The 24,472-nt window shown below is 47.1% G+C and overlaps 2 protein-coding genes across 7 annotated transcripts in view; one reads left to right on the forward strand and one right to left on the reverse strand.

The window, feature by feature from the left end:
• Sf3a1 (splicing factor 3a subunit 1) overlaps nt 1–6,942 on the reverse strand; it is a 23,079-nt gene extending 16,137 nt beyond the window's left edge. The window contains exons 1-2 of the mRNA XM_027387319.2: nt 6,880–6,942; nt 3,201–3,322 (exon numbers count right to left, since the gene is read on the reverse strand). Coding sequence (XP_027243120.1) covers nt 3,201–3,322; nt 6,880–6,942 — 185 coding nt within the window. The remainder of the gene's footprint in view (nt 1–3,200; nt 3,323–6,879) is intronic.
• Ccdc157 (coiled-coil domain containing 157) lies at nt 6,846–23,784 on the forward strand. 6 transcript variants are annotated; one of them, XM_035452538.1, is made up of 14 exons: nt 7,149–7,277; nt 7,736–7,961; nt 13,802–13,955; nt 14,684–14,766; nt 14,941–15,205; nt 17,032–17,203; nt 17,864–18,509; nt 19,192–19,269; nt 19,755–19,945; nt 20,429–20,605; nt 20,734–20,902; nt 22,795–22,934; nt 23,289–23,377; nt 23,464–23,784. In XM_035452538.1, the coding sequence occupies exons 5-14, from the start codon at nt 14,958–14,960 to the stop codon at nt 23,705–23,707; spliced, it is 2,154 nt and encodes a 717-aa protein (XP_035308429.1). In that variant the 5' UTR covers nt 7,149–7,277; nt 7,736–7,961; nt 13,802–13,955; nt 14,684–14,766; nt 14,941–14,957; the 3' UTR covers nt 23,708–23,784. The 6 variants fall into 6 exon arrangements, with proteins under 6 accessions (XP_027243115.1, XP_035308429.1, XP_027243117.1 ...); XM_027387316.2 differs by having other exon boundaries at nt 7,160–7,277; nt 7,745–7,961; XM_035452539.1 differs by lacking the exons at nt 7,149–7,277; nt 7,736–7,961; nt 13,802–13,955; nt 14,684–14,766 and adding exons at nt 16,451–16,488; nt 16,571–16,658; nt 16,792–16,941 and having other exon boundaries at nt 15,085–15,205.
• Nucleotides 23,785–24,472: the final 688 nt, after the last annotated feature.

Raw genomic sequence — 24,472 nt, forward strand, 5'->3', positions numbered from 1 at the left:
GCCTAACTCTGACTCAGCCCAGCTGGCGGGGCTTTTTAAAGGTAATTTCCAATTTGGCTTTTTGACAGGAAAATGCAGGACTGGAAAGACCTACCTACAGAGAAAAAGTTCTTTATAGTCAGATTTGGTTGTAGATACCCACTGCCTGAATATCCTCTCTCTCAGTGCAAGCATGCAAAAGCAAGTTCAGATTTTATTTACAATTTCTGAGAGAGACTGTGTGTGTGTACACATGGGTATCCTCACTAGTGCTCACATGGAGACCAGAGGTTGACACTGGGTAGCCTCCTCTATCATCTTCAACCTTATTTTTTTGAGACAGGGTCTTGTACTGAGCCTGGGCTCACCACTATGGTTAGACAGGCTGACCAGCCAGTGGGCTCCAAGAATTTGCCTATCTTTATCCCCAACACTATACTTTTATGTGGATGCTGGAGATCCAAGCTCAAGTCCCAATGCTGCATAGCAAGCATTCTACCCACTGAGCCATTACAAGTTCAGACTTTAGAATACCACGTTAAAAAACCCATCTAGAAACATGGTGGAGTTTTTACACTACTAAAGATAGAACTTGTACCCTTGTACATAAAGATACACACTCACTCCATCACTAAGCTATATAATCAATCCTTGTAGACAAGGTCTTGGCCTTAGTAGATCTGAAACTCACAGGCTGGCCTTGAACTCACAGAGATCCACCTCACACATTATGGGACTTGAAGGTAAGAGCCACAGCTGGCTCTAATCCATTTTGTTTTCCTTTTCTTAAAAAAAAAAAAAAAAAAAAAAAAGTGGTGTGTGTTTACTCAGATTCTCTGTGATTTACTCTGACCTGTGCTAGGAATAATCAAATACAGGTCTTCTTTAGGAGCAGAAGGTGGTCTCAACTTCTGAGCACTTTTCCAGATCCTATTTCTTTCTTTCTTTCTTTCTTTTTTTTTTAAATAGAGCTTACCTTGTAGCCAGACTAGTCTCCAACTTTCAACAGTTCTCTCTAGTACTGGGATTACAGGTGTGCATCACTATACCATTGATGGGGTTTTCTTTTTAAGAGAACTCCAGTTGTGCTTTTTTTTTTTTTTTTGTCTGTGGCAGCAGAGGATGACACAATTATTGGAAAGTTACGTGAGAAATTGAGATGTTTCTAAGTGCATACACCTGTGCACACATGTCCATGCGCACAGGCCAGGGGCTGATGTGAGGTGTCTATCATTTCCCATCTTATTTACATTTATCTACATATTTATTTTAGATAGTGTCTGGCTGGCCTGAAATTGCTACCAGGATGGCCTGAAACTCCACCGATTGACATGTCCCTGTCTTCAGAATACATCAACACACTGGCTCCACTTTAGTTTTTGAGGGAAGGAACAAGGTTTCTCATCAAATCTGAAGCTAATAGATTTGCTAGACTACCTAGCCAGGTTCCAGGAATCTGCTAGTCTCCATTCCCCAGTACTGAGGTTTCCAGATGTAGGCATTGCTAAATCTTGCTTTTACATAAATGCCAGGAATCCAAACCCAAGTTCTTATACTTTTGTGACAGGCACTTTACTGAACTGAGCTATCTCCCTAGTCCCCAGCAGTTTTTCTTTAGTGCTCTCTTAAGCAACTAATGTTTCACATGGAATTTTCTTCTAAAGAAAATTCTAAGAGGGAAAGACAATGTTCAAACTCCTCTTACACCTTCAATGACCAATCAGAAACCTGGAAGCAATCTAAAGAAAACATAGCCTGGACACCCTGCATCCTCTCCATAGAAAACATGCAGCATGAGGGAAATCATGGAGTAATATAAGGAAGTTTACAATTTAGCATACAAGGAAAACCAAGACATGATAGCACTTGTGCTAGTAGTACAGGAATTGTCCCAACAGTTAAGACTGTACTTATTGCTTATGCAACATCCTTTCCCTAATTACTAAAATCACAGAAGAAAGGGGAAAGGCATTAAGTTTGCTATGAAACATTAGCCAAATAAACACAACACCCAATGCCCTAATCTTAGGTAGCTTTTAAGTGAAAATCCAAGTTAATTAAAGCCCTTAAAGTGACATGAACTCTCATGGAGTGGACACTGTGAAAGATGTCAATCAGAATCTCTTTTGATATTTCACTAGATTAGGAAATTGAGAAAGAAACATCTATTAAATAATACAAAGTGGTAGAGATGTTACCTCAGGGGAGTGACTGACTGTAAGTGTGGGCCTTATACGGCACATGCCCCTGGACACTGTTCAGGGCCAAGTAGTACTGACTATCATGTAAGAAGCAGTCTAGTTCAAGAAAAGCCAGAAATCCAGACAGATTGTGAAATCCCCTCATTTTAAAGTGTGGAAATAGGAATTTTTTAAAAAAAGAGTCTAAGGACAAACAAAACATCTGTAGACTGGATATATCTGTGGATTGCCAAAAGAATACTTTATAAATGACCTAAGCCAGGGGATGTGTTGACCTTTGGAGTCAAGTGGTCCTAAAGATTACATCTAAGGATGTAGAATGAGGACACTGGGAGGAATCCTGACCAATTTTCACTTAGCCCAGGAAGATAACTAAATGTTTACAACATAACTGAGCTTCACTCAGTCCTGTCAGCTATCTATCTCGCTTGACTCATCTATAAATGATCATCTGAGGCTTTGTGGAAAAGTAGTCCTTATACAATGAGAATGATCAACTCTGTTTTCTATTTCTTCTGGCCAGCAGCTCAAACACAGCATACTCACATCACCAGTTAAAAGAAGCTACCAGGAACTTCCTCAGGTTTGTTCTGGAAGCAGAAACTCCTAGTGACTATACAGCTGGGTATGGCTTTCACTGTGGTTACTGTTGTGGTATGCCAAAGACACCAGTCCTGTCTATTGCCTATCCCACTGCCCTACTTTGGTTTTGGAAGAACAAGCCTAAGCTAGAGCCTCTATAAAACCCCATGCTGGGGGCTGGAGAGATGGCTCAGAGGTTAAAAGCACTGACTGCTCTTCCAGAGGTCCTGAGTTCAATTCCCAGCAACCACATGGTGGCTCACAACCATCCGTTATGAGATCTGGTGTGCAGATATACTTGGAAGCAAAATGTTGTATACATAATAAATAAATAAAATCTTAAAAAAAAAAAAAAAAAACCCATGCTGTCTTTATGGTGATTCAAAAGCCTTTTACACTACAATTTTCCCCAACCCACTGTACAGAAGCAGCTGTTACCTGGCCACAAAACTGGCAGTCTTATCAACGATATTCCTGACCTCTGGAGGAGGGTAAATAATCCCTACCACCGGCTTGGAAGGGGTGGATTCTTCTTTCGATGATGCTTCTTCTTCAACTGGCTGTGAAAACAGAAAAAGGAAATAAGATCTTCAAGTTCCTGGTTTGGGTTCGGCTGTCATAAACTCTATACCAGCCCTCAGCATTTCTCCATGATACAACTGGCACGACTCTGTCTTGCAGACTTCTTATACGTACTTATGCAGCCATTCCAAAGAATTAGGGAAAACAATGGCTTCCTTGGTTCTCCTTTAGACAGACATCTGGTGTGATCAGATACACATTTTTTGTTTACTTGCCAAAGAGTTAGGGCTCAAACTCAGAGCCTTACACATGCTAAGCAAGGCACTGAACAATATCCTTAGCCTCCAAATCTGCATTCTTACCCAATGTCCATGTGATTTAGACTCAAGGATGTTGACCACAATCTAAGAAACCAGAATCCAAAAGGCTATGTCTTTAGCCCTGAACCTAGTACTGTGTCTGGAATGAACACTTAAGGATTGCCTGTTAACAAGCAGGAAAGCCGCTGGGTGGCAGTGGCGCATGCCTTTAATCCCAGCACTTGGGAGACAGGCAGGTAAATCAAGACCAGCCTGGTCTACAAAGGCTAGTTCCAGGACAGGGTCCAAAGCTACATAGAGAAACCCTGTCTGGAAAAACCAAACAAGCAAGCAAACAAACAAAAAAAGAAGAAGCAGGAAAGCCAGAGAGACCAGACCAGTGGCTAATGTGTTTACCCTGCATGAGGTCCTAGGTTCTATACTCAGCACAAATAGAAATAAAGGCAGAGAAAAGAAAAGAAGAAAAAGTCTGGCTGATAGCTCATTCTGTCTTGGCTGTCCACTTTTTTATACATCCAATCTATAAACCCAGCTACTGTTAAATTCATAAATGGTTTATGGAGCTTCAAAGGAGTTGAATGTTTTATCCCTGGTACTTTATCCACCATCTTCTTCCTCTCAGTTAAGAGCTGAGATCTCATCTTAGAAAAACAAGATTTCTCTCCGCCTGCATGTTCCTTTGGGCTGCTTCCCCTGTTCTTCCTCTGGCAGCTGAACATACTGAGTTCCTATTTCATCTCCTATTTGGTTCATTTACTTCAAGTATCCTTTTTGTTTGTTTGAGACAGTGTTTCTTTGTGTAACACCCCTGACTCTCCTGGAACTCACTCTGTAGACCAGGCTGGCCTCAAACTCACAGAGATCCACCTGCCTCTGCCTCTCAAGTGCTCATTTCAAATATTCTTGGCAAAGTAAAAAATAACTGTCTAAAGTCATCTACAGCTTCAGGAGCCTCTATGTGTTCTGGCTTATGTATTTTACCTCCTACCTACAGCACTGGAAACCTCTAAACCAGAAGTTTTCAACCTGTGGGATGTGACTTTGTGACTCCTGTGGGGATTGAATGACCCTTCTTTCACAGGGGTCACCTAAGACAATCCTACATATCAGATATTTACAATTAATGACAGTAGCAAAATTATAGTTATGAAATAGCAATTAAAATAACTTTATGGTTTGAGGTCATGACAAAGAACTGTATTAAAGGGTCACAGAATTAGGAAGGTCAAGAATCACTGCTCTAAACATGTATGTTTATAATTTCTTCTCAGAATTCACACCATCTTCACCCAGACACCCTTGAAAACTCTATTCTACATTTCCTTTCCCTACTCTAGGCTGAAAAATTCTGCCTAAATCAATCTCCCAACAAGCTTTAGACTAAACAGACTCCAAGGCACTTTCATCTCTAACCTAGAATGGTTTTCCAGTCACATAAGCCAGAAATCCAGGCCTCCTCAGTCTCACCAAACACAAAGTACATGTCAGGCACATGAGCTGTATTAACTCTTAGGATCCTGATGACAACCCTGAATAGGTATTCTTTTTTTTTTTTTTTTTTTTTTAAAGATTTACTTATTTATTATATAGTTTTCTATCTGCAGGTATCCCTGCCTGCCAGAAGAGGGTGCCATATCTCATTACAGATGGTTGTGAGCCACCATGTGGTTGCTGGGAATTGAACTCAGGACCTCTGGAAGAGCACTCAGTGCTCTTAACCTCTGAGCCATCTCTCCAGCCCCCTGAATAGGTATTCTTATTCCCATATTATAGACAACAGGGGAATAACAAACTTGTGCCTTCCCCTACAGGCAGAATCAGGATTCTAGCACATCACTTTGGCCGGAGAACCTATGTCAACAGTCATTCTGTGACAATCACATGCCCATTCCTCTTGCCCCAATCTAGATCAGACCCTCAGTGTCTTTTGAATAGCATAACTGTTTCTCTTTCCTCTCTCTTTAGATCACTGCAAGCCTAAATTTTTGAAACACAAATGTCACTATCCAACTTAAAATATCTCCCAGTCTTCAAGGACATATTCAAATCCTAACTGCATCTCCTACCACCATTATCCCGAACCTGCATTTGAGCCACACTTGTTCATGAACCTCTGACAAAAGAGGGACCACCTGATTCCTACTTTGGTGGTTTTTTAACTATTTTTAACTATATTTATTTGGTATCACCTTGTCTGTTTTCCCCCAGTGTCAAGGAAAATACACATAGGCACACAAATACATAAATGTTTGGAGTAAGAACATGGGCCTCCTCTGTCATGTTTGAGACTGTGTTCTGAACCCAAAGCAACAATAAGCATAGAGTATGTGCCTGATAAATGTATGTTGAATAAATAATTTCCTTTTCCCATCACTCTTCATTCTCCATCTTCATCACTATTCATTCTTCTAAAATAGCCACTCACCTCTCACTCCTGTGGACTTACTTCCCTTACATTTATTAAGTAATGCTGATTAAATTCGTGGTTTACTTGTATTCAACTTAACTGCAATTATTTACCCACATACTTCCTCCTCAGCTATTTGTGAGCTTTGAGGTCTCACCCTGTAGTCCAAACTACTACTCAATTAACGATCTTCCTACCTCAAACTCACAAATGCTGGGATTTCTGATGTGTGTCATATGCCCAGCCTTTAGAGCTTTTAAAGGTTGCCTGACACTTTATCATTACACTGACCAAGACAATAAACATTGAGTATTTGTGCAAATCTGTATTTTCACTAGCCTGGGCTCTCTCTTAAGGCAGGAGCTATGCCACATTCATTCTGTAATGATGAAGGCTGGTACCTTGTCCGGTTTAGGGAAAGCACCTCGGAGGTGTTTAAAAACAACAACAACAAAAAAATAGAGCAGGCTAGGAAATGAGAGATTACTAGACAAAGGATAAGCGACTGGTAGGCTCCACTGCGACGGTGAACAGGCTGGCCCAATGCTTCTCACATTTTAACGAGATAATTTAGGAAATGGCTAAAACACATATTCCTACTTGGGTTTACAGTGGAGGCTTCATGACTCTAATAAGCCCCCAGGTGAAGCTGAGGCTGTAAGTCCACAGGCTACTTTGAGAATTTCGGCTCTGGGGAGTTTGGGGGGGACCAGAAGCAACGCGGCGCGCGGACTCCTGGGACTTGCAGTCCCTCCAAGCCCTTCAGGGCAGCCTGAACTTTCCAGCGGGAGTGCCGTAGCGCCCGCGCGGGAGGGGAGGGACGAGGCCTACACCGGGACTGCAGGCTGAGGAGCTCGGGGCGCGGTACCTGTTTGGGTTCAGTGGCTACTGGCGGCGGCGGAGGCACCGCCTGCACGGGTCCGGCCGGCATGACTGCGACGCTCAGGGCTGCCAGTCCGCCTCAGGGCGACAACCGGTGCAGCGGCAAGGTTGAGCTCCCCACACGAAGGCTACAACGCAATGGGAAGATGGCGGCGACCCAGAGAAAAGCCGCGGAAGCTAGTGAACACACTTCCGGTCACGCCCCCTGGCCGTGGCGCACTTCCCACCCCGCCCCGCGGGCAAGGAGGCGCGCTACTCCGTTGCCATGGCAGCAGCCTGGGCGCGCCGCTAAGGGTTTCGAGGGATCACAGGAGCCACTGGCGCTCCGGGGGAAGTTCTGTGAGCCGGCCCGACACAGAGCTGAGGCTGCGACGCCGGAGACAGGTGAGCCATTCTACATCATCCGCTGAACTCCCCTGGCGACTCTAGTCCGTTCCTCGCTCCCTGCCACCGCACCTTCCTCTCCTCACTCCAGTCTTTCTTCCTCCTTGACCTGTCCTTTTGAAGAATTTTCCTTCCATTAGAAGGAAAATTTAGAAGGTGGGACTTTACCGCAACTAAAGTCCCACCTAACTACACCTTTAGCTCCCTCCCACACACACACCTTTTCTTTTCTGTTCAGCACAACCTCCCCGCCTTACAGAGCCCAAGCCCGCAATTCCCTAGGGTCTCTTCCTACTGGCCTCTTTTCTAAGTTGCACCCTAAACTTCCATAGCTCCTCCCTCAAGCCCGACCTCCTCCAATCATAACTGTTCTCCAAACTCCCACCAGTGCGGCCCTGCAGACCACGCCCCTCGCTTCCCGGAGACAAGCCTCCAATCACCTGCTTTTCTCTCCTGAGACCCTCTAGGTCCCCATTCCCTCTCCTCTCCTGACTCCGGAATACTGAAAGAGGATTCTGAGCTCATCCCGCCTCACTTCACCTGTGAAATGTGGCAGCAACAAAACGCCCAAGGTCCTTCTCCACTGTAGCTGGTTATTTCGTTGTTATCAATGTAGAACAGGGACAATTAGGATCAGTTGGACATGTATTTACTACAAGCCAGATCCTGTGTCAAACCCTACAGGTATTGCATCATTTGCTCCTTACAGCAAGCTATTTACTGGTTAAGACCACGAAGTTAGAATCTATGCTCACGTGGGGTGGGGGTGGGGGATGGGGTGGGGGGTGGGGGGTTCTCTCTGTGAGGGGAAAAAATCTACCATATCCAGGCTAGTTTTCTCCATTAAACTGATGTTTATTACTATGCCTTCACTGTGTTACTTTCAAGTCCCAAGGGGTCCAGACAATAGCTAATTCAGGTCAGAGATTGGCAACTGCCATGTCGATGGTTTTAGAGTTTAAAAAATATTTTCTTAATAGTGACTGAATGTCAATGGACATACTAGCTGGGAAATAAGAGTGGTCTTCAACCATGCTGTTAGTTGTGTGAGAGAGGGAGGATTGAAGTTTGAATGGAGAGAAAGGCTCCTGCCCTTCCTTGGGAGTCAGAAAATATCAAATAGCATTATTAGCTGCTGCCCCTATAATGACAATCTTGGTTCCCTTAGAGCCATCACCTATGTGGTCACAGGTGCATTTCAAAACTGGTAGTTTAGGTTGATTGTTCATTCAAGAACTAGGAATTACAGAGAAAGTCCATGCCATATGCTCTTTCACTTCACAAACACCTTAAGTGTTATGAATGCTAAACACTATGAATCTGCATAAACGCTACCTTAAAAAAAATCAGTAGAAAGTAACCTTGGCTATTGTGTGTGCATACATGTTTGTAGTGCTGACAATTTACCCAGGGCTTCATACGTGTTAAACAAATGCTGTACTAATCAAGATATACTGTCTGCTTAACTTTGAATAGTCTTGATATTTTGACCCAGAATTTCATGGGAATTAATATCCAAGATGGCCCCAGAAAACAGATCAATGTTTTTTGCACTCAGGCACTTTGCCTCCTGAGTATGCTTCTCCCCAGACTGGGGCTTCTTGCTTGCTTTATTTCTTTCATGTCTTTTCCGGGGGAAAAAAGGCCAAAATGTTTCATGTTGTTGTTTTCCTTATTGTTTCCACTTCACTCCTTAGGGACATAAAAATCTCTTGGGCTGCAAAATCTCACCAGAGGCAGTTACCAAGTTAACACTTAGGAGATATGAGTCAAATGTATTTGTGTGAGTATTATGGGTAACACTCCTTGCAGGAAAACTCAGATATAGTTAGTGGTTCCTGAAGGATCTCCCTTCCAAGTTTCACTTTATAACCCAGGCTGGCCTTCATCTTGAATTCCTCCTACCTTAGCCTCCTAAGTCCTAGGATTACAGGCCTGTGTCATCATGCCCTGCCTGACTCTAGCAAGCAGTAATGTTCAATCCTACTGTTGATGAGCATGTAGCATTGGACCCTCGTCTACACTGTTCTGCACAACACAATAACCACTAGCCCCATGTAGCTTTTAAGTATTTGAAATAGGGCAAGTATGGTAGTGCCACCTGTAATCCCAGCACTTGAGAGGCAGAGGTAGGTAGATGTCTGTGAGTTTGAGGCCTGCCTGGTCTACATAGTGAGTTCCAGGACAGTCAGGGTTATGTAGAGAGACACTGTCACCAAAAAAGTTTTTGAGGACTAGAACTTGAAGGTCATCTTCCTCAAAGTCAAGGCCAGCAGGGATACACAATACTGTCTTTTCTTCTTTCTTTCTTCCTTTTTTCTCCTTTCTTTCTTTCTTTCTTTTTGCTTTTGTTTTTGGTTTTTAAAGACAGGGTTTCTCTGTATAATAGCTCTTTCTACCCTGTAACTCAATTTGTAGACCAGGCTGACCTTGAACTCACAGAAATCTACCTGCCTCTTCCTTAAAAGAATGGGCACCATGCCAGGCACAATCATGTCTTAATAAAAATTAATAGCAGGCTGCAGAGATGACTCAGAAATTAAGAACATGTTTTACTCTTCCAGGAGACCAAGTTCAATTCCCAGCACTCATGTCAGGTGGCTGGGCTACCTGTATCGTCAGCTCTATGGGATCCAGCGCCCCAGTAGACTCCATAGGCACCCACAAACATCACACAGGCACACTCACACTTAAAAATAAACAAATTAAAAATAAGTAAATCAATATCTAAGCATGATGACACACACCTTTAGTCCCAGTACTGAAGAGGCAGAAGCAGGCAGAGCTCTATGAATTCAAGGTCAGCCTGGTCTGTATAGTGAGTATCAGGACAGCCAAGGCTACATACTAAGAGCCTGTGGCAGAAAATTAAAAAATAGTAAACAAAAATCTTAATTTCACATTGAGTTCACGTTGAAGTAATGTCTTGAGTATGTTAGGCTAAATAAAATTAGATTTTCTTTTTTCACTCCTTTTTTAAAAGATTTGTTTATACTTTATGTGTATGGGTGTTTTGCCTGCAGGCATGTTAGGGTACTACATGTGTTCAGTGACTGCAGAGATAAAAGAGGGCTTCACATCCTCTGAAACTGGAGTTACAAATAGACCGTTGTGGGTGCTGAGCACTGAACCTGGGTCCTCTGCAAGAGGACCATCTCTCCAGCTTTCTTTTTACTCCTTCTGATGTGTTTTTTTTTTAGATTTTATTTATTTATTATGTAAACAATATTCTGCTTCCATCTATATCTGCACACCCGAAGAGGGCACCAGATCTCATAACGGATGGTTGTGAGCCCCAATGTGGTTCCTGGGAATTGAACTCAGGACCTCTGGAAGAGTAGTCAGTGCTCTTAACCTCTGAGCCATCTCTCCAGCCCCTGATGTGGTTTAAGAGAGGGAAAGTAATATTTTAACTTACTCATCACAAGGTTCATGACTGACATCCTTAAAACTGGTAAGACAGATGTAAGAAAGAAAGGAAGGAAAGAAAGAAAGAAAAGAAAAGAGAAAAGAAAAAAAGCAGGGCCACATATACATACCTTTAATCCCAGCACTTGGGAGGCAGAGGCAGGTGGATCTCTGAGTTGGAGGTCAGTCTGATGTATATGGCAAGTTCCAGGCCAGCTAAAACTACATAGTGCGACCCTATCTAAAAAAAAAATGTATTTAATAAAAGTTTTTCTGTGAGGGCTGAAAGATGGCTCAGAGGTTAAGAGTACTGGGTGCTCGTGAAGAGGACCCAGGTTTAGTTCCCAGCACCCTCATGTGGCTTACAACCACTGGCAACTCCAGTTCTAGAGAATCTGATGCCCTCTTCTGACCTCAGAAGGCACCAGGTAGGTACATGTTGCATTTGTATAGGACCTGCAGGCGAAGCATTCATAAACATAAAATATAGTAAATAATTTAAAATTTGTAAATGCTTTGTCTTAGTTACTGTTTTATTTGTGTGAAGAAACTCCATGACCAAGGCAGCTTACAGAAGGATGCATTTAACTGAAGGCTTGTGTACAACTTCATAGGATGAATCCATGGTCATTCTACTGGGAGTCACAGTGGCAGGCAGGCAAAGGAAGGCAGGATGGCAGGCAGGATGGCAGGAGGGCAGGCAGATGGCAGGCAGGATGGATGACAGGCAGGATGGATGGCAGGCAGATGGTAGGCAGGATGGATGGCAGGATGGATGACAGGCAGATGGCAGGCAGGATGGATGACAGGCAGATGGCAGGCAGGATGGATGGGAGGATGAATGGATGGCAGGATGATGGATGGATGGATGGATGGATGGATGGCAGGATGGATGGATGGCAGGATGGATGGATGGCAGCATGGATGGATGGCAGGATGATGGATGGATGGATGGATGGATGGCAGGATGGATGGCAGGATGGATGGATGGTAGGATGGATGGATGGCAGGATGGATGGATGGCAGGATGGATGGATGGCAGGATGGATGGCAGGATGGCAGGATGGCAGGATGGATGCTGGAGGAGTAGCCGAGAATCCACATCTGATCCCAAAAAAGATAGGCAGGGGGATCTAGGGTAGGCCTTTTGAAACCTCAAAGCTCACCCCCAGGGACACACCTCCTCCAACAAGGCCACACCTCCTAATCCTTTCCAAATAGTTACATTAAATGGGACCCAAATATTCAAACATATGGGCCTATGGAGACCACTCTCATTCAAACATCCACATGCCTTAAAATAAACAAACAAACAAACAAACAAACAAACAAACATTCCATGTTTTTGGAGCTTTCAGAAACCGAGACCAAAAGACACCAGGAAATCTTTATATTTTTATGGACAGCCATGCAGAAAATATAATTGGAGGATTGAAGTCTATGCTCTAACAGTAGAGAAGAGGGGAACTTAGGACATTTTATCTTGTAGAAAAGAGTCATGTTGGCTCTCTACTTCAGAGACTAGGAGCATGTGGAGAAGGAGGCTCTTCCCCTCTTGGCAGACAGGAAACAGACTAAAAACAGAAGAAGGGACAAGGCAAGGTATAGCCCTCAGGGACACACTTTCTTTTTTTCTTTTTTTCTTTTTTTTTTTTTGTTTTGTTTTGTTTTCCGAGACAGGGTTTCTCCGTATTGCTTTGGAGGTTGTCCTGGAATTCGCTCTGTAGACAGGCTGGCCTCAAACTCACAGAGATCTGCCTGCCTCTGCCTCCCAAGTGCTGGGACTATAAAGGCGTGTGCCACCACCACCTGGCAGGAGGACACACTTTCAGTAACCTTCCTCCAACCAGGCCCCACCTTCAACTTTGTACTACTTCTCAGTAGTGCTGTTGTATATACATCTATGAGAGGATGAACACATTGACCACATTAAAACCTTCAAGGTCCAGTCACATCCCTGAAGCTCTCCAATCGGCATCAAGCAACCAATGCACAGGCCTGTGGGAGAGAATTCACATTCAATCCATGACAGACTTAAATTCTTTTTTCTTTTTAAAAAAATTTACTTGTAGTCAGTGGTGGTGGCACATGCAGTGCTCTGGACACCTTTAATCCCAGCACTTGGGAGGCAGAGGCAGTGAATCTCTATGAGTTCAAGACCAGCCTGGTCTACAGAGTGAGTTCCAGGACAGCCAAGACTGTTACACAGTGAAACTCTATCTCAAAACAAACAAACAAAAAGTACTTGTACACATGCTTGTGTCAAAGTGCGTGTGCGGAGGTCAGAGGCAGCTTTTGTGAATTGATGTTCTTGTACCATGTGAGTTCTAAGGACCAAACTCAGGTTGTCAGCCTTTTGTGGCAAGTGTTTTACCTGGTGAGTCATCTCACTGACTCCAGATTTTTCTTTTCATTCTCCTGTGATGTTCCTCACCAACCAGATTTTCTGCAAGGTGCCTATTATATGAGGTATCCGGTGAAGAGGGGAGGGGGGTCAGGGTTCCTGAGTTTTACAACCTTTTCAGGGAAGAATGAGGGGAAAGGAAAAGTGACTTTTGTTTCCAAGCCCCCATTCCTTGCATTATACTTCTTTTTTTTAAGTATATCAGATTTAACAACTAAGTTTCTTTTTTTTTTAAAGATTTTATTTATTTATTATGTACACAATATTCTGCTTCCATGTATATCTGCACACCGGAAGAGGGCACCAGATCTCATAACAGATGGTTGTGAGCCACCATGTGGTTACTGGGAATTGAACTCAGGACCTCTGGAAGAGCAGCCACTGCTCTTAACCTCTGAGCCATCTCTCCAGCCCCCATTATACTTCTTTTGGACATGGTTTTTCTAGAAACAGAAGAAAGATGGTAGACTAAAAATTCCTGCTGCCTGATTGGTTTCTCTGGGTTCCAGTTTTCCCTTTTCTGTATAAAGGGGGTAGGTTTTGGGAAGTTACACTACTGTGGTCAGGCTGAAGGCATGTATGATCCCCAGTCTTTTTCCTCATCCCCTTCCTCCAGTCTGGGACATGTCTTCTTCTTGCAGGCAGCTCCCTCTCAATCTCCCAGGAAGCCCTTCTGATATGCTCGCTCACTCTCTTGTGCGTCTATTCCTAGGGATGGGAGGGCCGCTTGCGGCCAGCCCTGTACCTGAACCAGGAATCCAAGAGCCAGAAAGCCAGGCATCTACACGAGCCCCAGATCTCAGTGCTTAGTCCAATAGGTGGACATAGTCGGTCACTCCATCTTCATGGGCAAACATCTGTGAGAGGTAAGGGCAGAAACCCAGAGTCCACTTCAGCCTGCACCATCACCTTGGAGGCCTTCGAGTTTACCAGCATTTTTGGGCCCAGGTCTCAGACTTGGTGACTACACCATACAATAATAAGCTCAGAGGGTATGGTCCACATGTTCACAGGGGGGTCGTGATGGTAGGGGTAGGGAATGGGTCCTAGAATTTTCTGTCATGCTGAAGCTATGATGTGGTTTGGTTGTGTCAGAGGGAAAGGTAGGTACTGTGTCTAGCATGGCTTCAGACTTGGGCCTGACTGGGAACAGAGACAGAATGATGAAAAGACACAAAGAAAGGCTGGGGGTTGGGATAGAGAAACCGCAGCATCCCAAAAGCTCGGCATGTTTATATAGAGTTGAACAGTGAGGCAAGGTTATTGCATATAGCCAAACAAGGAGGTAGGGTTATCATAGAAACAAGAAGGCAGGGTTTATGGTATATAGGATCGAGGAGACAGATATAGCTAATCTTGGTAGGCACAGTCTTAGTACGGGGACAATACTTGAGCTGTAAACATCCAGGGGGAGAAAGCTATGGTGGGTATGGTCTGAATATACTGTCAACACTTTTACTTAGTACCCCAAGGAAGGCTTTGCCATTTCCCTCTGGGCTGAGGCTCAGGAGTCCTTGATATTGCTGTGCCTATATCAATAGCATCCATTCGTTCAGGACTTCACCTTATTTAGGGCTTTCTCTGTTCCCTACAGGTAGAAGATTCATTCCTGTCTCCATATAGCAAGGGGGCCTGGGAGACACAAGTTCTCTGGAGGCAGGGTAGCCACGGAGTTGGGTAGGTGAAAGGGAGGCTGGGTCTAGAACCAGGGTCTAAAAGGCCTGTCACTCATGATTTCTTCTTAAATCAGAGGTAGATTTTGGATGTGGAACACCCAGACAGGTCATGGGGTTTATAAGGTTCTCCCGGAAATAGCTACATCACTTTGGCTGACCATGGTTCCTCTCTCAGCACCAGGAGTTGTGGGGATGGCACACCTGCTAGGCAGCCAGGCCTGCATGGACAGCCTACGCAAAGACCTCACTGACCTTCAGGGGACCATTGTGGATGTGTTCTCCCGTGCTGGGCCTGTGCGCTTCCCATCCTGGAAGTTTCCTGACCGTGTGGCCTGTGACCTTGATATGGTGGCCCTTCTGGAGCACTACGACCATGTGCCAGGTGACCCTGAATTCACACAGTTGTCCCATGCTGTGCTGCTGGAGTTGGTCATTGACAGGTGAGGCCTGAACCAAACCTAGACAGCTAGAGATGCTGAAACCTGCCCCTTACACCAGTGGCAGCTGCAGGAGCCCCTTCTAGAGGTGCTGACAATATGGTAGCAACAGTCAACCATGGAGTGAATATCCAGGTCAGGGGCCACAACTCAGCACTCTCAGAATAACCCCACTTTTTATCTATGCTGTACTAGGCTGCCCTATCCTGTCTACTTCAGGGAATTCTTGTCCTTACCCCACTCTGCCCTCTGCTGTTGGTCCCCACAGTACCTCAGCTCTTCCTGCTATCACCTCAGGTTTCCGTGTGTCCAGAGCACTATAGCTGCTGCTTAGCATTTCCATCCTAGACTCTGCCATTTTGTGGGCTGTGTTCCCTCTGTGCCTCACAAGGCCAGAAACAGGGACTGTTTTTACCACCCATGGCCCTGATAGGAAGAGGCCAGTTACTCCCCTGTCACTCCACCATCTCCACACTGTCATTAAAGTTTCCTCCCAGGAACCACAACCCAGGCTTCTGACACGCAAAAACTGCCCATGCCAGTAAAGCTTTTGGGGACCAGTGGGCATCAGAAATGTTGAGGGGTGACCTGTCTGGAGATAGAAAAGTCAGGGCACTCCTGTAACTCCTGGAGGAGCCTGAGTCTGAAAGCAGTGTATGTCCCCTCTGCAGGGCTGGATGCGTGTGAGTACAGAACACTTCCTCTCCCAGGGCAGGTGTCTAGGCCTGCCCTGCTAACCCCTTCCTGCTCTGGCAGAGCACCCCTTCTCCCACCAAGGCCCCGATCACTCACCCCTTTCCTGTAAAGCAGTTGCTGACATACCTCTCTCACCCTCCCTGGCTGAGCATTGTCTACTTCTGAGTTAGTACTAGCTTCCTTTGTGTGTAAGGGACTTCTGTGTATAAAGATAACTCCTGCCAGAGGCCACTGAATCTAAGCTGAGCCTGGGAACCCTAGGGTGAAGGCCATGGGCTCTAGCCAACAGTGTGGCATTTTGAGATGCCCAGGATATGTCAATGGTGGGACCACGGCTAAGGCTACATATATGACAGCATCCCCCACTACAGGTCACTGTCTGAGAACACAGACTGTTCTTTTGAATTCCCTGCTGTGTCCTAATTCCCCCATGTTGTTGTCCACATAGCCCAGAGGGCGAGTCTGGAGGCAGTGGGTACCTCTTCCTCAAGGCCCTGGGGCTTCCTGCCACTTCCTGCCTCCTGCAACAAGATAAGCTCACTTACTTTCCAGGTGTGTGTGCGTGGCAAACATACAATTCTGCCTTTAAGGTAAGTCTTGGCCATGCCAATGCACACTTTCCAACACCTCCTTTCCCTAGCATTAGCTTGACTCTAAACTTGAACTTGGCAGTTAGAGAGACCTAGCTGTCCACACCCCAAGTCTCAATTGTCACAGAGGCTGCTCAGCCTGAAGGAGGCACCGGACTGGAATCAAAAATGTGAGCATATTCCCTTGCCCTGCCCTGTCTCCCCTGTGACTTCGGGATGCTCTTGCTATTTAGGGGTCTCATTTGTCATCTGTAAAAGGTGCTACTCACCCAGAACCTTCAAAGTCCCGCTGCTTTTCCTCAGCTCCTTGGCTAAGTGGGGAACCGTGAAGCAGAAGACACTTCCATCCAGGAAGCTAGACGAGGGCACCCTCTAGGAGGTGGACCCTGGTTGAATCTGAACTGGTTTGAGCATGAAGCTGACACGGACTCTCTCTAGATCCTTGATGTCCAGGTTGATCCCCCAGAGCTCAAAGCCCCCAGTTGTATAAGAGTGTATTAGCACCAGTATTGGCCCCAGCCCACCTAGCACCTCTGCTCACAGGCTCCTGCTGCTGCTTCAGAGCTGTGCCAGCTACCTGGAAAACCTCAGCTTAGAGCAGATGATGCCTCCTACCCGAGCCCCAGGGCCATGTATGTCTGTGGGGCTCACAGTACGGCGCTTCTGGAGCAACCTGCTGAGGCTGGGCATGCTCTACCAGCAGGCAGCCCCCCAGGTGGGTCATTTCGACCCTTAACTGTGGTCATTCTCATATACTGTTGCAGTTCTAGCTTCTTAGCACACCACTGCATGCACAACATCCTTGGCTGGCTCCCCACTCCCCAGCTGGAGCATTCACACTCCAGCCTCCCATTCAAGTCTTGTGGGCTTGGCAGTTAAGAAGGCAGGCCTTGGGGATCAAGTCTGGCTCCCTGGCTTTGCTATTTACATGGTGGGACTTTGGGAAATGCCTTCCCACTCTGAACCTCAGTTTGTTCATTTATACAATGGTTTTAAATGATAACGGGTTATTCCATAACCCTCACAATCATGCAGTGAGAAAGGACACCATCGAGGTGAGGGAGAGGACTCTAAAATAGAGTGGTTATAGTGGCATGAGCAAGCAAGAGCCTGTAAGAATTAGCTGTAACTGCCACCGTTACTCTCCCAGTTCCATGCATATGTAAAGCCTGGGGTGGGTGCAGGGAGAGTCGAAAAGAGGCCAGGGATTGGTTGAGTCAGAGAAAGGGAGAAGGTCCTCTGTAATGTCTGCAGGTGTCACATAACATCTGAAGGTCTGAGCATTGGGCAAGGCTGTCACCAACATCTCCAGGGAACTGGTTACCTGTCATGACCATCTCTCTCACTTGCCTTTCATTTCTTTTCCTGACCCCAGAAAAGAGCAAACCAAGGGGAGATTCCCATCGCCAAGCCCACAGCTAAGGGTGAACCATCCAGGAGCCCTGAATGCATGACTGCCAAGTTCATCAAGCCTCCTTCCCCAGTGCCAGGCTTGCCCTTGATCTGCCCAGGGCTGCAGAGCATCCCAGTCAGAGTCTCCATTCGGGGCCCACCTGGGACCTCCGAGAAAACCAAGAGCGTCTACTCCCAGACTATCGAGACAGCCTTGGTGCCCTGTGATGCTTGCACCAGTGTCCAGGGCAGCTTGTGGGAGGTGGGCAAGGTAGTCATCAGCCTGTGTCAGAGCCAAAATCTGCCTTCGTCCTTGGGCCAGTTCCAGAAGCTGGTGCAGGACAGCATGGGGCTCAAACCACTGCCGGCTGCCACCATGAGCCACTGGGCAGCAGAACAGAGTAAAGATCTGACTCGTCTCAATAAGCATGTGGGGGCTCTCACTCAACTTGTCGGGCCCCTCAGAGCCCAGCTGGAAGATGCTGAGGGGCAGAAGGATGAACTAAGGAAGCAAGTGGACAAGCTGGAGCAGGCTCTGCGGCAGGAGAAAGGAGAGCGGCAGCGGCAGGCAGAGGAGGCTGAGCGGAGCCTAGCCAAGTGCGAGCATGACAGGCAACAGCTGCTCACAGGTCTACTTCCCAGAGGCCAGACATTCCTGTAACCTTAGGACAGTCACCCCTCCTCCCCTTCAGAGACCAGGCTCTGAGTCCCAATAGTGTGCATGGAGGAAACCCAGGTTGGGGAGTGGGCAAGAGTCCAGGAAAGGAAGGCAGCAAGAAGGTTGCAGACATCCAGCTGGCAACCCTGTGAATAGCTGGAGCTGTCTCCTTAGGATACCTGGAGACTTGATTAGCACCTGAGCCTCAGATTTGTTGCCTCAGAAGGGGAGAGGGCTAGGATGTTAATCCAACATTCACTCCTGGTGGTCACTAAAGGCACCTGCAGAGAGCTCCCCCTATCCCCAACACCTCTGCATCAAGGCTCTTGGCTTTGGAAAAAGCTCTTGGGCAAAAGGAAGGTACTGTTGCCCACTGTTACCAGCTGAGGGCTTAGGGCAAGTAGTTACTGTCCTTTCTGAGCCTCTCCATTACGTCCATGTAGAGAGCACTGGGTCCAGAGAGGCATGGGTAATCCAGCAGCCAGCCATTGGAGCATGCCAGAGCTCAAGGTCTCCTAGGATTACCAGCCCCTCTTGTCAACTCAAGCAGTTCCTGCACACTGGATGGGTGCCTCCACTCTACAGGGTGCACTGGGCTTAAAGGCCACAGGCCCAAGTGATCTTCTGAAAGGACTCTCTCTTGGCTGCCATAGAAACGTGTGACCTAAAGACAAAGGTGGCCACTCTGGAGGGAGACCTGAAGCAGCAGCAGAAGTCCATGCAGGCCACAGGTAAGAAGCCCCTTTGTGTGACCCCTTTTTTGAGACTCCAACTCATTGTATAACTGGACATTCCAAGCTTCTAGGGCAAGAGTGGGAATCATAGGAGGATGGTTCTGACACTCAATACTGTCAGTGATGGTCCAAGCTCAAGTCTCAACTTCAGTGGGCAGAAAGTGCCTTCGTATTTGGGCTTCAGATCTGTGATGTGATCCCCCTTAGCCCCAGTCAGAGAATCTCACCTAGAGTTGTCTTTTTTTTTTTTTTTTAAGATTTTATTTATTTATTGTGTACACAACATTCTGCTTCCATGTATATATGCACACCAGAAGAGGGCACCAGATCTCATAAAAGATGGTTGTGAGCCACCATGTGGTTGCTGGGAATTGAACTCGGGACCTCTGGAAGAGCAGTCAGTGCTCTTAACCGCTGAGCCATCTCTCCAGCCCGAGTTCTCTTACCCTACCCCTTTTGTACCTGCTCGCTCACTCCTGCAGTGGCAAAGGCCCAGCAGCTAGAGGAGGAAGGTGAGCGGAGGGCAGCAGCTGAGAGGCAAGTGCAGCAGCTGGAGGAGCAAGTGCAGCTGCTGGCAGGGCGGCTGGACGGGGCTGGCCAGCAGATCCGCTGGGCCAGCACAGAGCTGGACAAGGAGAAGGCCCGGGTCGACAGCATGGTCCGTCATCAGGAGGTGAGGCCTAGAATCTAGGCTCTGCAGCCCTTACCCCCTATCCCTGACACAATAGGAGGAGAAGTTCTCCATCTTATGAATGGAGAAACTGAGGTGTGGTGAGGTTAAAGAAGTTGCCCCAGGCCACACAGCTACTGAGAGGCAGAGCCAGGTCTTTATAGTCAATGGATGCCAGGATATTTGGGTTTCAGTGATACAGGGAAATACGACACTGACGACTTGATGAAAAGAAACAAAACCTTTTCCCCAGAATCCTTTCTGAGTGGGAGCTGTATGAGTGCAAAGAAGGGAGTCATCCAATCGCTTTCTAAACAGTGGGTCTTGGTGGTGTTCCAAGTGAATGCCCATCTGCCTGCTGCCTTCCTTCTGCATCTAAACACAGCACAGAGGCTTATAGACACCACACCACAGCCTCCTTAGTCCCAGATGGCTAGTTTGGCCCCAGGGTCCTTTCATCTGCTCTGTCTATCCATTCCCATTTAGTCCCTGCAGGCCAAGCAGAGGACTTTGCTCCAGCAGCTGGACAGTCTGGACCAAGAGCGGGAAGAGCTGCGGGGAAGTCTGGATGAGGCTGAGGCCCGGAGGGCTGAATTGGAGGAACAGCTGCAGAGCCTCCAGAATGACAGGGAACAGGGACAGTGCCAGATACAGGCCCAGCAGGTGCAGTGGGGTAGGGTGAGAGAAAGGACAGTACTCTTATCTGAGGAGCCTCTAACCTATTGAGTGTCCCTGGGCCTGTGTGTCTCCCAGGGAGCTTAGAGCCAGGTCTGAGCTTTTCTTTGCTCCAGGAACTGCTGCATAGCCTACACCAGGAGAAACAGGACTTGGAGCAGGTAACTACAGACCTGCAGCTGACCATCTCAGAGCTGCACCTGGAGCTAGAGGACCTGAAGGAGCGGGAGCGACTGCTGGTGACCTTCCCAGACCTGCACCAGCACATGGAGGCCCAGATCCAAAGTAGGGGCCTGGGGTACTGCTGAGGGCAGGGTGGGGCCTGGTTGGGCATAGGGTTTGCCTGGATGTAACCTGGTACTGTTGTCACCCTCAGCAAGAGGAGATTGGGGGCAGGAGTGTGAGCTGTGTGGTTCTAGAGACGCCATGAGCCACAAGTGTTTCATATGTTGTGCACCTCTCTGTGGAGACAACACACAACTACCCAAAGGCAAAGTGACTGCACCTTTCACCCTAGCATAGTGGTTCTCTACTTGCATAATGCTGTGACCTTTAATACAGTTCCTCATGTTGTAGTGACCCCCAACCATAAAATTATTTTCACTGATACTTCCTAACTGCAATTCTGCTATTGTTATGAATTGTAATGTGAATATCTGATATGAAGGATACCTGATATATGACATCTGTGAAAGAGTCACTTGACCCCCAAACGGGTCACAACCCACAGGTTGAGAACAGCTGCCCTAGTAGAATTCAGTCATGTCTTCTTTACTACATATTCTTCACATCACATGTCAGGACTGTTCAGCCTCCCCAGGTTTCCTTTCCTGGTGTCATACAACATGGGGGCATTTTCCAGGATCTATCCCTTAGCTGTTCAGTGTCTTGGACCCTATGGTTAGGAATGCAGGACACCTACACTGGCACAGGATCCTGTCAGGCAATCTCTGCTCTCTGGCCAGCATTTCTAGACTTCTGAGGCTCTGGGATAGATGGATCCCTCCCCAGAGCTATCAGGAGATCCACTGTAGCTCAGCAGGTCCCACTGAGTTATCACTGCTGAGCACCAAGTGCCAGGCCTTTCTGCTGCCCACAACTGCCTCATGAGGCTAACCTCGACTCTCTTGTTAAAAACATTTTTTTTGTACATTTATTTTGTGTGCACGCACCTGCCACAGCACAAGTGTGGTCAGAAGATGAATGTGAAAGTTGGTTCTCTCCTTTTGCCATATGGGTCCATGGACAAAACTCAGATGGCCAGGCTTGGTTTCAACATCTTTCCTTTTACCTGCTGAGCCACCTCACCAGCCCTACAAACATTTTTTTGTTTTGTTTTGTTTTTGTGTATGGATGTTTTGGCTACATATGTCTATGCACTATGTTTGTGCCTGGTGCCTGAAGGCCAGAAGTTGGGGTAGATCCTCTGGAACTGGAGTTACATGAATGAGAGCTACTTACTATGTGGGTGCTAGGAATTGAACCCCCGGACCTCTGAAAGAACATCTAGTGCTCTTATTCACTGAGCCATCTCTCCAGCCCAACAACTTTCTTATAAACCAGGAAACTGAGCTCTAGCATGGGCATCAATTTGCTCAGTTGTATACGGCTGGAAGTTGTCATCCATCAACCACACAGTCTAAGGAAGAACATACAAGATGCTTCCTGTGATTCAAATCCCAGTGTACCTTTGTACAACCTATAGTACCTCTCTGACAGACCAAAGACAAGTGGTCTTGAATAAGATCCTTCCTCCCTCCCTCCCTTCCTTCCTTTGATTTATTTATGTATTTTACGTGTATGAGTGCTCTAACTGCATGTACATCTCCATACCAGAAGAGAGCATCAGATCCCATGATAGATAGTTGCGAGCCACCATGGTTGCTGGGAATTAAACTTGGGACCTCTAGAAGAGCAACCTGTGCTCTTAACCACTAAGCCATCTCTCCAACCCTAAGATCCATTCTTTTACTCAGTACCCAAACCTGCAAGTCACAGGACTTACCCAGCTCTCAAATTCTAAAATCTAACATCACCTTCACAGTGGGTGGCAACAGGAAGGGAACAAAAGCCTCAGAAGGAAGATGTGATGGGATACCTGGGTGCCACCCCTGCCCAGTCCAATTGGATACAAGAGGCAGGCCCAGTGAGATAAAGCCCCAAATATGTCTTTGCAGGCTCTGGCAATGTCACCCATGACATGGAGAAGCAAGTGCAAGCCAATGATATCCGTATCCAAGTCCTACAGGAAGACAACAGGCGGCTCCAGTCAATGCTGACCAAAATCAGAGAGGTGGCCCAACAGGGAGGCCTCAAAGTGAGCCTTTGAGGGGGCTTGGTTATTTGGAAGGGGTCCTTACCAGGCAGGATTTGAGACTGTGCTATAAGAACATGCCTCATGGCATGTGGCTTTAGGTATGAGACTGAAAGATGGAGCCTTCCAGCTCAAAATCCCACTATAACCCCCCTTATTCTTTTACTTCAAGAGTTAATATGTATTGCTTGCCCAAGGGTTTGCAGCTGAGGATGGCCCTTGGATGGCTTTGCAAGCCCTGTTTCTTAGAGAAGAGAAGGGTTTAGTTGGGGATTCTGCCTTGCCATCCATTTTCTGACATGCTCTGTAGTGTAGGGAGGAACTCCTGGGCCCTTCTGAGCTTGACCTTCTTTGCAGATGATCCCGCAGGGCCAGCTGTGGTCCCTTCCCTATAAGGACACCCAGGGAGAGGTACCCCCAGCCCAGGCACAGAATACATCTCCAGGGTGAGCAAGGCTTTCCTTGAGGTTGGGCAGAGAAGCAGTAGGGTAGCCTTATCACAGGGAATTTTTGTGTTCTGGTCCTCCCTCAGGCCCATGGGCAGACGGCAGTCTCCTGTCAGCAGGACAAGCAGTACAGGCAGGACCCCTTCAGGGGGGCCCAGAGCATCCCCTCCTCGGCAGCCCTGGCCCAGCAAGTCGTCTTTGGAGGATAGAACCTATTCAGCCACCTGCACCCAGAACCCCATGCGGGCTTTGGCCAGACTCAGGAGGAAACTCTCACCGAACCGAGGTCAGGCTGGCTCTCCATACCAGCCCCAGGAGCGACCCACATAACCTGAAACAGGGGTAGGGCTGGAGGGCAGGTGGCTAGCAAACCCCCATGGAATAAAAGCCCCAGCCATCTGCCCACAGCGATGTTGGCCTCAGCGTGGCTGAGCTGGGAGAACATACCTCCCCTCCTTGTTGGACAAAGGCCTCTGTGATCCCACCAGGCAGGCCACTGGCCAATAGAAGCTTGCCATTGAGTGGGAGCTTCCTGTCTCCATCCTGACAGGCGCTGGACAGGGAGAGTACACAGAGGGCAGCACCTGAGCCATAGAAAGGGCTGCGGGTAACCCTGGGTTCACTGACGAGCACTCAGGGTAGGACTCGGCTGTGAGAGCACATCTGATACAAAGAACCAGAGGCCAGGACCTTGCCTCTGCTCCAGCAAGGGAAGCAGAGGACAGCAGTGCCTTTGCCTTCCACCTTGGTTCTGCATCTGGTACAACCCAAGGTCACCAGGCACCTCACCAAGGAGCATGCAGCCTTTAGAGACAAGAAAGAGGTCTCTCTTAAGTCCTAGAGGTCAGAGCCTCACAAAACCACCACAGGAAAACCCAGGCCAGCCCTGGTTTGATGAGCAATAGACTGGGGCTCACCCAGTTCAGGGTGACACAAGACCAAGCAAGGATGTCCCAGCCACACCATGCACACAGTAGTCATTTATCTAAGCAAGCCATTAGCCTGCCTCGAGTCACCTTGTTTATGAAGGACAGGCTCTAAATTCTTCCTGAGGATTTCTAAGGTCACACTCTCCTGGCCTTCTGGGTGTCATCA

Source organism: Cricetulus griseus (assembly GCF_003668045.3).
Source record: "Cricetulus griseus strain 17A/GY chromosome 1 unlocalized genomic scaffold, alternate assembly CriGri-PICRH-1.0 chr1_1, whole genome shotgun sequence".
Taxonomy (NCBI): Eukaryota; Metazoa; Chordata; class Mammalia; order Rodentia; family Cricetidae; genus Cricetulus; species Cricetulus griseus.

Bases quoted from the DNA above. Each gene is read 5' to 3' on its own strand.
- Ccdc157 (XM_027387314.2), top strand. From the start codon at position 7,032: ATGGGAAGATGGCGGCGACCCAGAGAAAAGCCGCGGAAGCTAGTGAAC. The intron at 13,956-14,940 runs GTAAGGGCAGAA...TTCCTCTCTCAG, and splicing joins TGGGCAAACATCTGTGAGAG to CACCAGGAGTTGTGGGGATG. The intron at 18,510-19,191 runs GTCTACTTCCCA...TGGCTGCCATAG, and splicing joins CAGGCAACAGCTGCTCACAG to AAACGTGTGACCTAAAGACA.